This window comes from Psittacula echo (assembly GCF_963264785.1).
Source record: "Psittacula echo genome assembly, chromosome: Z".
Lineage (NCBI taxonomy): Eukaryota > Metazoa > Chordata > Aves > Psittaciformes > Psittacidae > Psittacula > Psittacula echo.
Window position 1 is genome coordinate 46,810,831 of NC_137742.1, and position 12,746 is coordinate 46,823,576.

At 36.2% G+C, this 12,746-nt stretch overlaps 1 protein-coding gene across 1 annotated transcript in view; it reads right to left on the bottom strand.

The window, feature by feature from the left end:
• Positions 1-2,384: 2,384 nt before the first annotated feature.
• The window catches only part of LOC308232239 (uncharacterized protein), a gene marked incomplete at both ends in the record, with an annotated part of 62,505 nt that continues 52,143 nt past the window's right edge, over positions 2,385-12,746 (bottom strand). The window contains 1 exon segment of the mRNA XM_080638313.1: positions 2,385-2,776. Within this exon segment, the coding sequence (XP_080494439.1) occupies positions 2,385-2,776 (392 nt within the window).

Genomic DNA, 12,746 nt, shown 5'->3' on the forward strand with positions numbered 1-12,746 from the left:
TTTATCAGTTGCATTATGCATACAGGAAAAAACAATCAGTTGCATTATGCATACAGGAAAAAGCAAACAGGTTTTTGAATGTATACATGTAATGGTTATGAAATAGCTGCAATTTCTGACGAACAGGGACCCAGGATTTCCAGAGCTCAAAGCAGAGCCTACTTCAGTTTGAAAAAAAGACTCAGCTCTCAGTGCACAAGCACTATAAGAGAACATGCTGTTTAAAAGCTAGCACATAAACTAATGCAGCTTTTAATATGATACATATGAACTTTCATTTACAAAAGTCACACTTGAAAAATGAAAGCTATTAATATTGCAAATCCAAGTACTTACCAATAAAATGTTAGTGAACAACTTCTGTAACAACATTATAGTGATCTTGGATTCTTAATTACACTGTCAGATACTGTATTTTTTGCTAAACTCTTACATCATGAGAAAGATGTTCAACATTTACTTCAATCACTGTTACTCACTATGTGGCTTTACTTGCTTGCTGCACATCATATGAATCTTGAACATTTTTTTACTTATCTCTCAGGTCTCCTTTGAAAGTGAATTAGTGAATAAACAAGGTGATTTATCTAGCTGTAAGTCAAATAGTGAAGCTAGATTTCCGATATTTGTAAGAATGGTTAATTTTATGTAATCAAAGACCTGGTAGCATTTTGATTTCTTATGACAGATCAGTTGTTCAAATAAAGATATTTCTGTAATTCATACAAAGCGGACAATGAAACCCGTTTTCTATAATATTTTTCCATTTCTAGACATGTAAATGTATCGATATGGTCAATCCCACTGTGCATGTGTCTGGGTGCACTAGTAAGACCAGCAAACAAGGACTAGTTACTATTGGACGGAAAAATAACGAACTGTTCAATCCACAAAAGTTAACGTATTTGCAATATACCAAAGTAGATGGAGTGTTGTTAACACCCTTTCCTCCCCACCGCCCCCCCCCAACTTTAGCAACTTCATTTACACATTTATTAACTTATGCTAAATCAGGTATTTGTTACATTGATAGGCTTAGCAAATAAATTAGTTGCACTTAGCTTTGCTGGAATGAATAATAAATGAATTTTTTTATAAGCAACATATCACAAAATATTCTTAATACAGCACAGTTTTACTCAAGCATAAATGTTTGCATTTTGATTTGCGAATGTTAGCACTGAATTATTTAAAGTATTCCTGCATTCTTAGGAATGTGAAAATCCATTGATTATTTTATTATTTCTTGCACTTTTTAGTTGAGACAAGTGAACACATTAGTCATTTTCTGCAAGTTACGAACTTTCAGTAAGAAATTTATATCCCAAAAGATAAGCCATTGCAAAGTTCTGGTTATGGAACAGCTGAGGTTGGCAGGGATATCTTGAGATCCATTAATCCAATACCCCTGCTCAGTGAGGGTCAGATGAAGAAGGTTGCTTTGAACAGTGTCCAGCTAGGTCTGAATATCTCCCCAGATATATCCTTACAATCTACCTCAACAAACTGTTTTACTATTAGACAGTATACAAGTGTTTTCTTGTGTTTAGATGGAATGCCCTTTTTTAAAATATGTGCCATCATGTCTTGTTGGTGGACACCACTGAGAAGAGGCTAACTACCTCCTCTTCATTCGCTTTTATCAGGTGTATATATACATATGGATAAGTTCCCCCCAGTCAGGCTCTTCTTCAGGCTGAACAGTCCCAGCTCTCTCAGCCTATCATCATATGACAAATGCTGCAGCCCCTTAATGGTCTTCATGACCCTTTATTAGATTCTCACCAGCATGTGTGGCCTCACTAGTGCTGAACAGAGGGAAAGGATCACCTCCCTTGACCTGATGGCAACATTCTTGCTAAAGCAGCCTAAGAAGCTGTTGGCTGCTTTTGTTGTGAGTACTCATGTCTGGCTCATCATCTGCTTGTTGCTTACAAGAACACCCAGGTTCTTCTCTGCAGAGAAAGGAAAGCAAAGCTGGTTTCCAACTGACTGATCCCCAGTATGAATGAGTGCCTGCCGTTATTCTTCCCACAGCAAGAATTTGCATTTGCCTTTGTTGAACTGCCTGAGATTCTTCTCCACCCAGCTCTTCAGCCTGTCTAGCTATCTTTGAATGGCAGCACAATCCTGAGATGTATTCGCCACTCTTCACAGTTTTTGTCATCTAAGCATGCATGTTGCCCCTGCACCGAGGTCATTAATGCAACTAGAATTTCTGCTTGTGATTACAACTCTGAGAGGCTAACTGTTCATCAGTTTTCAATCCACCTCTCTGACTACTTGTCTAACCTTTACTTTGTCAGCTTATCTATGAGGATTTTACAGGGGACAGTGTTAAAAACCTTCCTAAAGTTGAGGTAGCTTTCCTCATCCACCAAGCTCTACCCTTCATTGTGGAAGTATGTAAATTTGGTTAAACACTTTTTCCTCCTTATAAATCCTTCCTGACTACTCCCAATCACCTTCTTGTCATTCATATATTTGGAAATGGTTTCCAGGATTATTTGCTCCTTCGCCTTCCTAGAGACTGATGTGAGGATCATCTGTTGTACCTCAGATCTTCCTTCTTGCGCACGATCTTTGGGCAAGGTAAACTGTGTGTGGATCAAGGAGTGGAATGTAGTGACCCGATCTAGAAGACCATTGCACATTAGGAGGTCAATGATCCATACCACACTTATAGCTTTAACACAATTAACCTCTTTCCATGGAACGGACGTGTGAAGCATGACATAGGAAAATCCATCTGGTGACTGTAGGAACATATCAGTATCTGAAAGGACAAAAGATTTACTTATTATTTATATTCATCTTTTTATTTATATTCCTCTTTTTATTTATATTCCTTTATGTATTTATATTCCTATATAATAAATATATTAAATATATTTATATTTACCTATATTCCTCTTATTATACTAAACAGCTATTTTATTAAGTCATTTGTTGGTGGAGCTTTCTTACTCTCCCTCCCCTCTACCTTCTTCCCCACCATCGTGAACCACCTTTTAAGCCTTTTAACTGGAGTTTGTTCGTGAGCTGAATTAGCCAAATTCTGAACAATGAGAATAATAAAAGAATAATATTTAATAAAAGAAAACAACAAGAAGTATAGATCCAGGAATATACCAAGTATAACAAAGGAAAATTCAATATCATTGGTTATAACTGTATTTTCCTTTTTTGGTCCTGCATAAAAAAAATCATATCTGCAAATTCATATCATTCAGCAATGCTTTTTTTTCCTCAGTAATTTTATTAACATATAATAAACAGCTTACAAAGGGGCATTTCCTTAACACTGCTATTTTTATTAGATTGCTTGCAGTTTCCACTTTGCATGTAATAGTACAGCTTTAGAAACAGCTAACTGCCAGTCATGAATGACAGATTTGTGAAGTTAATGTTGTTACAACAATTAAGTACTTTTATCTGTACTAGAACATGGTAAGAAAATCATTAGACAGATTTTCTATGCATGAAGAACATAAAAACTATTTGTGTATGATTCCAAGAGGGCAAACACTAATTGGAAGCAAAGTATAGCCTTGGGATATTATAAGAAGGCTCTGATTTCAAGCAAACGATGTGCTTTCTTTCTTTTACTGCTGCTTTGCTTCAAAAATAATTGAAATATAAAGCTTTGAACACTAGTGACTTCTTTTTGCAATGCCGCATCTGGTGATTCAGTAGAGGGTTGAAACATTTTTGAAACACTGTGTAAGTGCCTAAAGGAGTTTTAGATAAAAATGTACTCTGTTGTTTGGTACTATTCATCAACAGGGAAAGTTTACACTGTAAACATATAGCACATATATTTACAGCTGAGCATGTATGGAAAGTGCCTATGACCGAAATTTTGTCTTCGTGCAAAAGTGACTTTTTTTCTAAAGCGTAGAAGGGGTGGTTAATGAGTTTTTGTTTAGATTTTACTCCTCTCTCCCTTTTCTGTAGTGTATGCGTATATATATAAATGCATCACAGTAAGTAAATCTTTTGAAATTAAAAAGCCTGCCTAGAACAGAGCTAATGTATATGAAATGGCACTGACCAGAATAATTCTTCTGCTTATTTAAAGAAGACCTTTTTACACTATGGGAATGCTGTAATGAGTAGTCTTCAAACATGACAGCTCTGGAAGGAGAGTTTATTAACATTCTGGAGAAATAGCATTTACAGCTCAAAACTGATCTGACATATTTGTACAGGGCAAAGGTGGATTGCCCATGAGATCAGAAAACAAGCATACAGATGAAGATATCTGAGTGTGAGCAAGAAAGATATTTTTCATACTATGAGGACATTCTGGTGGCTTGTTAATACTGAAAACTAGCACCTGATAAAGCTCTAGTCTTTTATAAAGATTAAGACTTTGACCTGTTTGGATTTGATAACTGAGAACACCCTCTCATGTGTTTTATGTTTGCATTTCAGGTCCATTTTAAATGTGTACCAAATTCAGATTCTGAATCTGTTCCTTCTGTGGGGCAGATGGCATCACAGGAGTAATGCTGCAGATCATCTTTCTCTGTGGGAGGTTGAGCTGGTGGTACCCCAGCATTGTTGACGTCTGTGGGACTTGCAGCAAACCTCACTGCAGTGCAATTAAAGGTGACATTTTCACAAATGCCTCCACTAATCATAGGCATATTGGTAAGCTACACATCATCATTCAGCAACACGAATTTCACAGAGAATTAACCTAGCTGAATAGAGAAAGGACATTGCTAGTATAAGAACTGTTGGTATTGACCCTCAAAGAAGAAGTCATCATAAATAAAAGCAGGCTTAGTTATTGCCTAGTGTAGCCCTGAGAGCTCTAATGCCTTGGGCAAACAAGCAAATGTCTCTGCAGCCTGGCATCTAGGTAGGCATGCAAACAGCCAGCAAATATTTTGCAAACCTACTGTTTTGTTGCCCTAGGCAACCAGCTGTTCCTGGACAGTATCAGCAGTCCTGCCCACCATATGGCTAAATAACATGCGAGACAGCCTAGTCTCTCCTTCTACCTTTATGCTTATATTATTTGGAATAGGATTAAGTAGTACATATATTCACAAATAATTATCAGGTTTATTAATTGTTGGTTTGTGCTTATTTGGGATAAATACTTCATATAATAGGATTTTGAGTATTGTGGTATCTGAAAACGGTGTAACAGCTGGGATAAAAATGACTTGTTGGACACAACATGGAAAAAGTTTCGCTTGGAAATGACAATGCAGTCACCCTATACTTTGACATCCTTCTTCCCGCTTTCAATCCTGTCTGAATGCTGACTACTGAGTGTCCTGGGTTCAGCAGTAGCAGTCATTTTTCTCCTTCTTAGTAGCTGCTGCAGCACTGTGTTTTTGACTTTTGGCCTGGGAACGGAGCTGATAACACAGATGTTTAGACTGACCAAGGACTTTGTGAGTCTCATGCTCTGCCAGGGAGGAGGAGAAGGTGGGAGGAAGCAGGGAAAGGACACCTGACCCAAACTAGCCAAAGAGGTCTTCCATACCACAGCAAGTCATGCCCAGGATGTAGAATTGAGAGTCCCCGGAGGGGCTGGATGACTGCGGGGTGGGGGTGAGGTACCGGTTGGTGAGCGGTTGTATTCTCTTCCTTGTTATTTCCTTTATCATTATTACTATTAGTGGTAGCAGTAGTGGGTTTGTGTTATACCTTAGTTATTAAACTGTTCTTATTTCAACCCGTGGGAGTTGCATTCTTTTGATTCTCCTCCCCGTCCCTCCAGAAGCGGAGGGAAGAAAGGTGGGGGGGGGGAAGTGGACTTCGTGGTTCTGATTTACGGCCTAGGCTTAAACCACGACACTGAGATAGTACAAAGATGGTGTTTTAGAATGAATATAGGACAAATAATGACAAGCGTCGTCAGCCACTTTTGTCACCTTAGCATGGGTCTGCAGAACACACAGGAAGCAATTCCTTTGACAAATGACCAATGGTGGAAGGCTTTAAATTCATGATTTCTGGTTTTAGCATGTTCCAAATATGATTCACCAGAGGGTACCGGTTCAAGTGTGTTATTTTCTCTGAGCAATCAAATGATGACTGTCCCCAGACTATGATCAGAATTGTCATTGAGAGCTTTCCCTGTGCAGAGGGGAATTGTAAGGAAGTGATTGTAAGGAAGTGATAATTCAAAGCTGAATGATTTTTATTTGAAACGTTTATCCTGAAAATTATGCTAATGAAATAATTTTCAGTTTAAAAATGTAACTTTGGGCCTTTTGGTCAGTCAGTGCTATTTCTGGAGCAGTAATAGGCACACTTCATGAAAGTTGTTTTGTTTTGTTTTGTTAAAGATCCTATTTTCTGCCTAGAAGAAAGACACACAAAACCTGCAATTTACTCAATTCTAAAGAAAGGCAGGTGATAAGGAAGGAAATATCAGTATAACAATTTATTTTTCTATTGAATGCACAGAGCTTTTAAAGTTTTATATTATTCTCTGTCTACTGTTTGCTGCTCTTGCTCACAGTGCAATGTCTAAGATTCAATTGTAAGTTCTGTAGGTCATCCACTGCGTCATTGTTCATATGCAAAGCATATAGCCTTACTTAAGTCCTAAATGTACAGTAATTGCAGCAAAATTCAACCTTGAATTGTTGTAATATAATTTTTTTGGTTATAATAAGACTTGTGGCTATATATGCAGTTCAGAGTTCAGTTTGATGTCCATAGAAAATACTTATAGTCATATTTCCTGCATCTATGCGATGATCAGGCTTTAAACGTGATTTTAATTCAGCAGTTGGTGAAACCAAAGAGCAGAGCATTGTAAGTAGTGCATTATGTTTTCCAGAAACAGATTTTGATTTTGCATAACTCAGCATTCTTTTCCTGGGATAGAGTTAATTTTCTTCACAGTAGGTCATCTGGTACTATATTTTAGATTTGTGACCAAAACAGTGCTAGTAACACAAGGTTTTTAGTTATTGCTGAACAGTATTTGCAGTGTCCAGGCCTTTTTTGTTGCTCATGTTACAGGACCTGAAAACAAGATGGGGGTGGGCAAGAGGCTGGGAGGGGACACAGCCAGGAGAGCAGACACAACTTACCAAAGGGATATTTCGTACTGTATGACTTCAGACTCTGCAGTAAAAGCTGAGAGGGAAAGAGGAAGGGGCTGCGTTTGGAGTACTGTCATTTGTACTCTCAAGTAATAGTTATGTGGGATAGAGCCCTACTTTTCTCAAAATGGCTCACCATATCTGCTGGCTGATAAAGTAACAAGTGAATTCCTAATTTCCTTTGCTTACATACAACTTTTGCTTTACCTATTAAACTGTCTTATCTCAGCCCACAAGTTTTCTCATTTCTACCCTTCCAGTTCTCTCCTCCATCTCAACATGGGGGAGTAAGCAAACAGCTGTGTGGGGCTTAGCTGACATCTGTGGTCACAGAATGTAGTATACAATATTCTTAAATTGCTTTTCCCGTGTTTAATCACTGCATTCTAATTTTATAGAACTTGAGTTTTTAATAGGTCAGGGAAGAAAGTTATGATAGAATTCATAAATGTATCACATATTTTCTTACAGGAAGCACCAATGTATTTTATAGAAAACTTGTGATCCAATCAGCAAGAAAAAGGGTGTCAGGGCTATAACATTAATAATAATAAACTCCCCTATTTAAGAAGCTTGAAAGCTATGTTCACAAGTAGTTACACATTTTGACAAAAGGCACAAAGTATTCTGCCTGTTAAAGAAAAATAATAACATTTGGCTTTTGTGTTGTTTTTTAAGCGTACACCCTATTTTTTAACCTTCCATATCTCTGCTTCTAACACCCAGAAACATCACAGTATTTTCTGGTTATTAAGTTTGCCAGTGCTGTGTTTATTGTGAAAGCTAGCTATGTGCATCGAAGCAATGTGCATCAGTTAGTTCAACAGAGGAAGAATTTAAGCAAGGTACAAGGTCAATATAGGCCCTAGGACAAAGTACTAGTGCTGTTATTAATGCCATCTATAAATGGCTTACTTAATCATTCAATGATATATAGCTTCCTTTACTGGAAAACACAGAAATTGCTTAATAGCCCATTGCATCAAAACACAATGGTTCAGAGCAGAGAATTGGACTAATGTGAGAATATAAATGTAACAGATGTGTTTTATTGGAGTCTACCCTGGAAGGATTATTGGCGTACGAAGACAAAAGCATAAATCTGGCCAGAGAATAAAGAATTTTAATTCTTTTGGGATATTGCAAATATCCAAAAGAAAAGCTGGTGTTAACTGCTATAGGAACAAAGAGTACCGGATTATTTCCTTTCAAAGCTCAATTTATGTAGAGACATAATAAGATATTTCATCTCATATCTGATATAATTATTTTAAAAAATGCTTACCACATAAAAATGGTGCTGGCTACCACATAGCTTATAAAAATGTATGGGGCAACTGTGACAATTAGAAACATGAAACTAGTTAGATGTGTGGAAGGTTTTGCTTCAAAACAAGATGAAATAGAGCTCAGGTAATCAAGATACCAAAGGCAAACAGTAAGTGTTTGATTGAATCTCTAATTAATGAGATGGATATCTTTGAACAGAGAGCAAAACTGTAAAAAAATGCTAGTGAACAAGCTATTTGCAATTGCAGAAGCAATGGTAACAACACCGTGGTTTTAAAACTGGAGAAAGCATCTAAATCAGGTTATGTGCTTGTTACACTATGTTTCCCTTTTTCTTTCGCTATCATGAGAATTACTACAGAAAGTGGTAGCCTATGGCAATGGGTAGGGGAGATGAGACTGTCAGGTATGGAAAACTTCAAATGAAAATATGAAGTTTGTATCTGTGATTGTCAGTTTGTGTTAGATACAGCACTTAAGGCAGTAAGAAGAGACCCAACAAGGAACTCCTAGCAAGTTCTACATTCCGTGTTAAAGGAGCACTATGCACTTGCAACTACCACTTCAGACATTTAATGAACTTTTAATAATATTTTGATTACATTTGATGCTGATAGTCAAGAATTTGGTCAATATTCTCTAGCTTAGCTGAGACAGCATCTCAGGGTTAATTGTAATTACTCCTGTAAACTCACTAAGAATAGAAGGATGAATGTTTTAATATTTAACTAACATAAGTTAAAGTAGGAAAATATGAACATATGGAGAAGACACAAATGAAACATAATGAGGGAAAAGCAAGACTTCTTGCTGTGCCCTTTTATTGAAACAATAAAAATATGTTCAAAGATTTTGAGGGGAATTACAAATGATAAAAAAATTTAAAAAAAATCTGCATGGTTCAGCTGCAAAACTTACTGTTCCTATATATTTTTAAGTTCAAAGAGATACAATAAAGTGAATTAAGTGAATTAAGGGAGTAAGGAATATATACAGTATTGTATTAAAAAGGTTAAATACAGAAAACACAAAGAAAGATGCCTTATTTCATGATAGAAACAAGTAATTTTCTTTCTGTGTCTTAGGAAGAAACTTTGTCAACTGACCTTGTAGGATTTGTGTATCTTTCTCTGAAGAATATATTCTCTGGAGACACTGAATTGAAAAAGAACTGGCTAACACGGCATTCAATTTTCCCTTATGCTTTTAGTCCTTAATGATAACAATAGTCCTCTTAAATGCACATAAACTTACTTTTGTGCTTTCTATCTGTGCAAATGCCTTAAGAAATTATTTGTTTCTGTCCTGTATTTACAAATACAAATTAATCTAAGACAATGTTAAAAAAATATAAATAAAAAATTAAACTACTTATTTCCAAGATGAAACTTTTTATTCTGAGTTTCAGTCCCATGTGATTTTTATAGCAGACTTGTAAAGTATTAAAAATAAGACTTTTAATGGAAAGGCTCACAGCCCCTTCACTGCAATGATGTGAGCAATAAAGCCATAATGTAGTGCTTATAAAACTTTCACATATTTTGCAGTGGTTTGTTTAATATTCTAATGTATTTAAAAAATATTTCTTCTCAAAGTGGTTTTAAGTACTTAAGGTTGTAGTATTACATTTTTACTAAGTGAATGCAACAAACCCCTACTTAATTTATGTATTTATTTTACGTATTTATTTTACTGATATACATAAATCAGATACGCTCCATGCAAAAGCAGCATTGATTGAATTTGTATTCAGCCTCTGAAAACACGGTTCACTCTAGTCTAATGGCAAATCACAATTGCAGGAGTTAGTCATGAAGAAAATAAAGAAAAAGTCAACCTGCAAAAGATCATCTCAGCTAGAGAGCCTAAGTGGAACATCATTGTACAGTGCAATTCACTAAAATCATATAAGAGATCGACGACACATTTTTAATGCAAAGTTTAAGTGGCATTTAGAAATTAAGCTATTATGTGTTTTGCACCTCAGAGAGAAAAACCTTTTTTTAGGTCTGAAATAACTTTAAGAAATGCAAATACAACAATTGTGCACTACAGTGACCAAAGTCATAAGACCATTTTTTTTCTTCTAGGAGAATAGCCTGATAAATGCAGTGTAAGACCTCCTGGCCATAGTCTAGCACCCTCTATTGTGTGTTGCATTTGTCATAAGGAATTATCTCTGAAATTGTGTTGAAAAAATTGTTGCTAAAGGTATAAAATTTCTTCATAAATTTTCTTCATGTCCTTCCATTTGAGTATGTGCACAAGATAGGTGACTCTTATCAAACTTTAAAATTAGAAAAAAAATAGTCTTAAAACAATGTGGTAATTTCTGCAGTCTGTTCCATTCTTGCCTGAAAAGGTTTCCTAAAGTTTTGTAAAGTTCATGGGTTCTGTCCATCTGAATATGGTTGCAAGTCTGACATTCATTGTGGAAATAATTTAGCTGCAAATGATTTCAAATGAAGTAACATTCCTCATCACTCTTCTTTTTCTTTGCTTTCCTGTCATAGTTTGTTAATCTTGCCATTTTCATTCAGTCTTAAATTACTGTGTAAAATCTGGGGCAGGACTCTGTTCTTCTGAAATGAGCGCAATGAAATAATGAAAAATCTACTAGAGATGGGTCTTTAGTCTGATAAAAGCTTACAGAGCTGTTGTCAGTCACATAAGATTCTTATTTTGTTATATGGGACACTTCTACATCCTTCTCCGTAGTTCCTGTACTTCTTTACAGCACATTAAACCACCTGTAACATAAAAAACTCTGTGACATTTCAATGCTTGTAACTCGTGGTTTCTAAAGGGTGAAATGTGTAAGTTCTGTGCTTGTGGCCAGCAGCCCTGGTTCCCCCCCAACTCCTCTTGTTTTGAGGAGAGCTATAAATGTAATCTGGCATCTTTATTCCCCAACTCCAGGGAGAAGAAAGTGGCTCTTTTACACGCAGGTTTTCATCCTCACATGTAGTCAAGGTCAAACAACAGCTATCCTAATAGGAGGCCAGAAGCAGAGGAGAATGCCTTATCCCTTGATTTAAGTGAGCCAAGTTTTCTGCTTTAGTACAGTTCTTCAGCAAATGCTGAATTTATAACTCTTCAAGGAAGTAAGAATATTAAATGTTGATCTCTTCCTGAAAACAAATGTTTTCTTCAGCTTGAGTAAATCATAATGTTCCAATTATTATCCTATCTCAATACCTTAGCTTACACGACATGTTAAATGTCATAAGGATGTGCTAAATTGTTATTAAAAAAAGGCCTGAAAAATGTTTTTGATTTTCTTTTTTTTCTTCAGAGAAAAGAGAAGTTTTAAACAACAAAAGACTTTAGCAGGTAAAGAAAAATCTGACTGTGGTGTGGTGGAGAAAAAGAGCAAACATGCAAAACTAATGTAGTAAATGCATATTTTCCGTTAATGCAGCTGTAAACCTGATTTGTATTATAGTAGGAAAAGTTACAGAGAGACACTGTTTAAATAAAACTAACTTTAAGTAAGTAGAAAGAAAGAGTAGAAAGAGTAGTGATGTCCCTGTTAAAGAAGAAAAATATCTGTTTTATAAATGGAAAATGAATAAGCTGACTGAAAACAATTAATTATTTTAGAAAGTGGTTGAAGGACTAATAGTGATACAAGATGGTATTATTAATTAAATTATAGTCCCGAAATAAGGGTTGTCTTTTGATAGACATAAAAACAAATATGCAATTTTAATGAAATTTTACAAAGGGTGGAAGAAGACAAAGCAAAACAAAAAAAGCCCCCCCAAAAAACCCTCAAAACATACCGGTTATCTACCACATGCCAAAGGTCTGCATCCAGTACTTGCAACGCACTTGCTATGTCACCTAACTCTTCTGCTATTGCTTTCTATTCAGCCTGAAAGGGTTGTGAACCCCATTCTCCCTCTGTGTTTCTGAAAATGGAAGTTGTCATGCTGAGAGAAGTTGCCCTTATTTTTTTGGAAAACAAAAGGAATGACCATTGATATTTTAAGACTATGCAGCTTAAAATGAAGTAAGGGTGGGCTTATGGAAAGACACCTCATTGCTATGCAGTCAGTTTTACTACAACTAAAGAATGGAAACAACAGCATCTGTGTTAGGACACTTTCCGTGCTTTTTAGCTAGAGCTAAAAAGTCCCCACATGGAGACAACTAATTAGAGGACTAGAAGATCAGGATGCTGCTAGTGACCAGCCAGCTAGTTGAATCTGTTGTGCAGGATGTTTGTTGGCAGGGCAATGTTCAGCTACTCCGAGTTGAACCACCTTGTACCGTGTAAAAGCTAAGTCCAGTATAAAGACGTCTGGCAATTCAGGATAAGTGAGAGAGCTGAACCAGTGGCTTCATTTTCTGTTTTTCAGTTACTTGGTA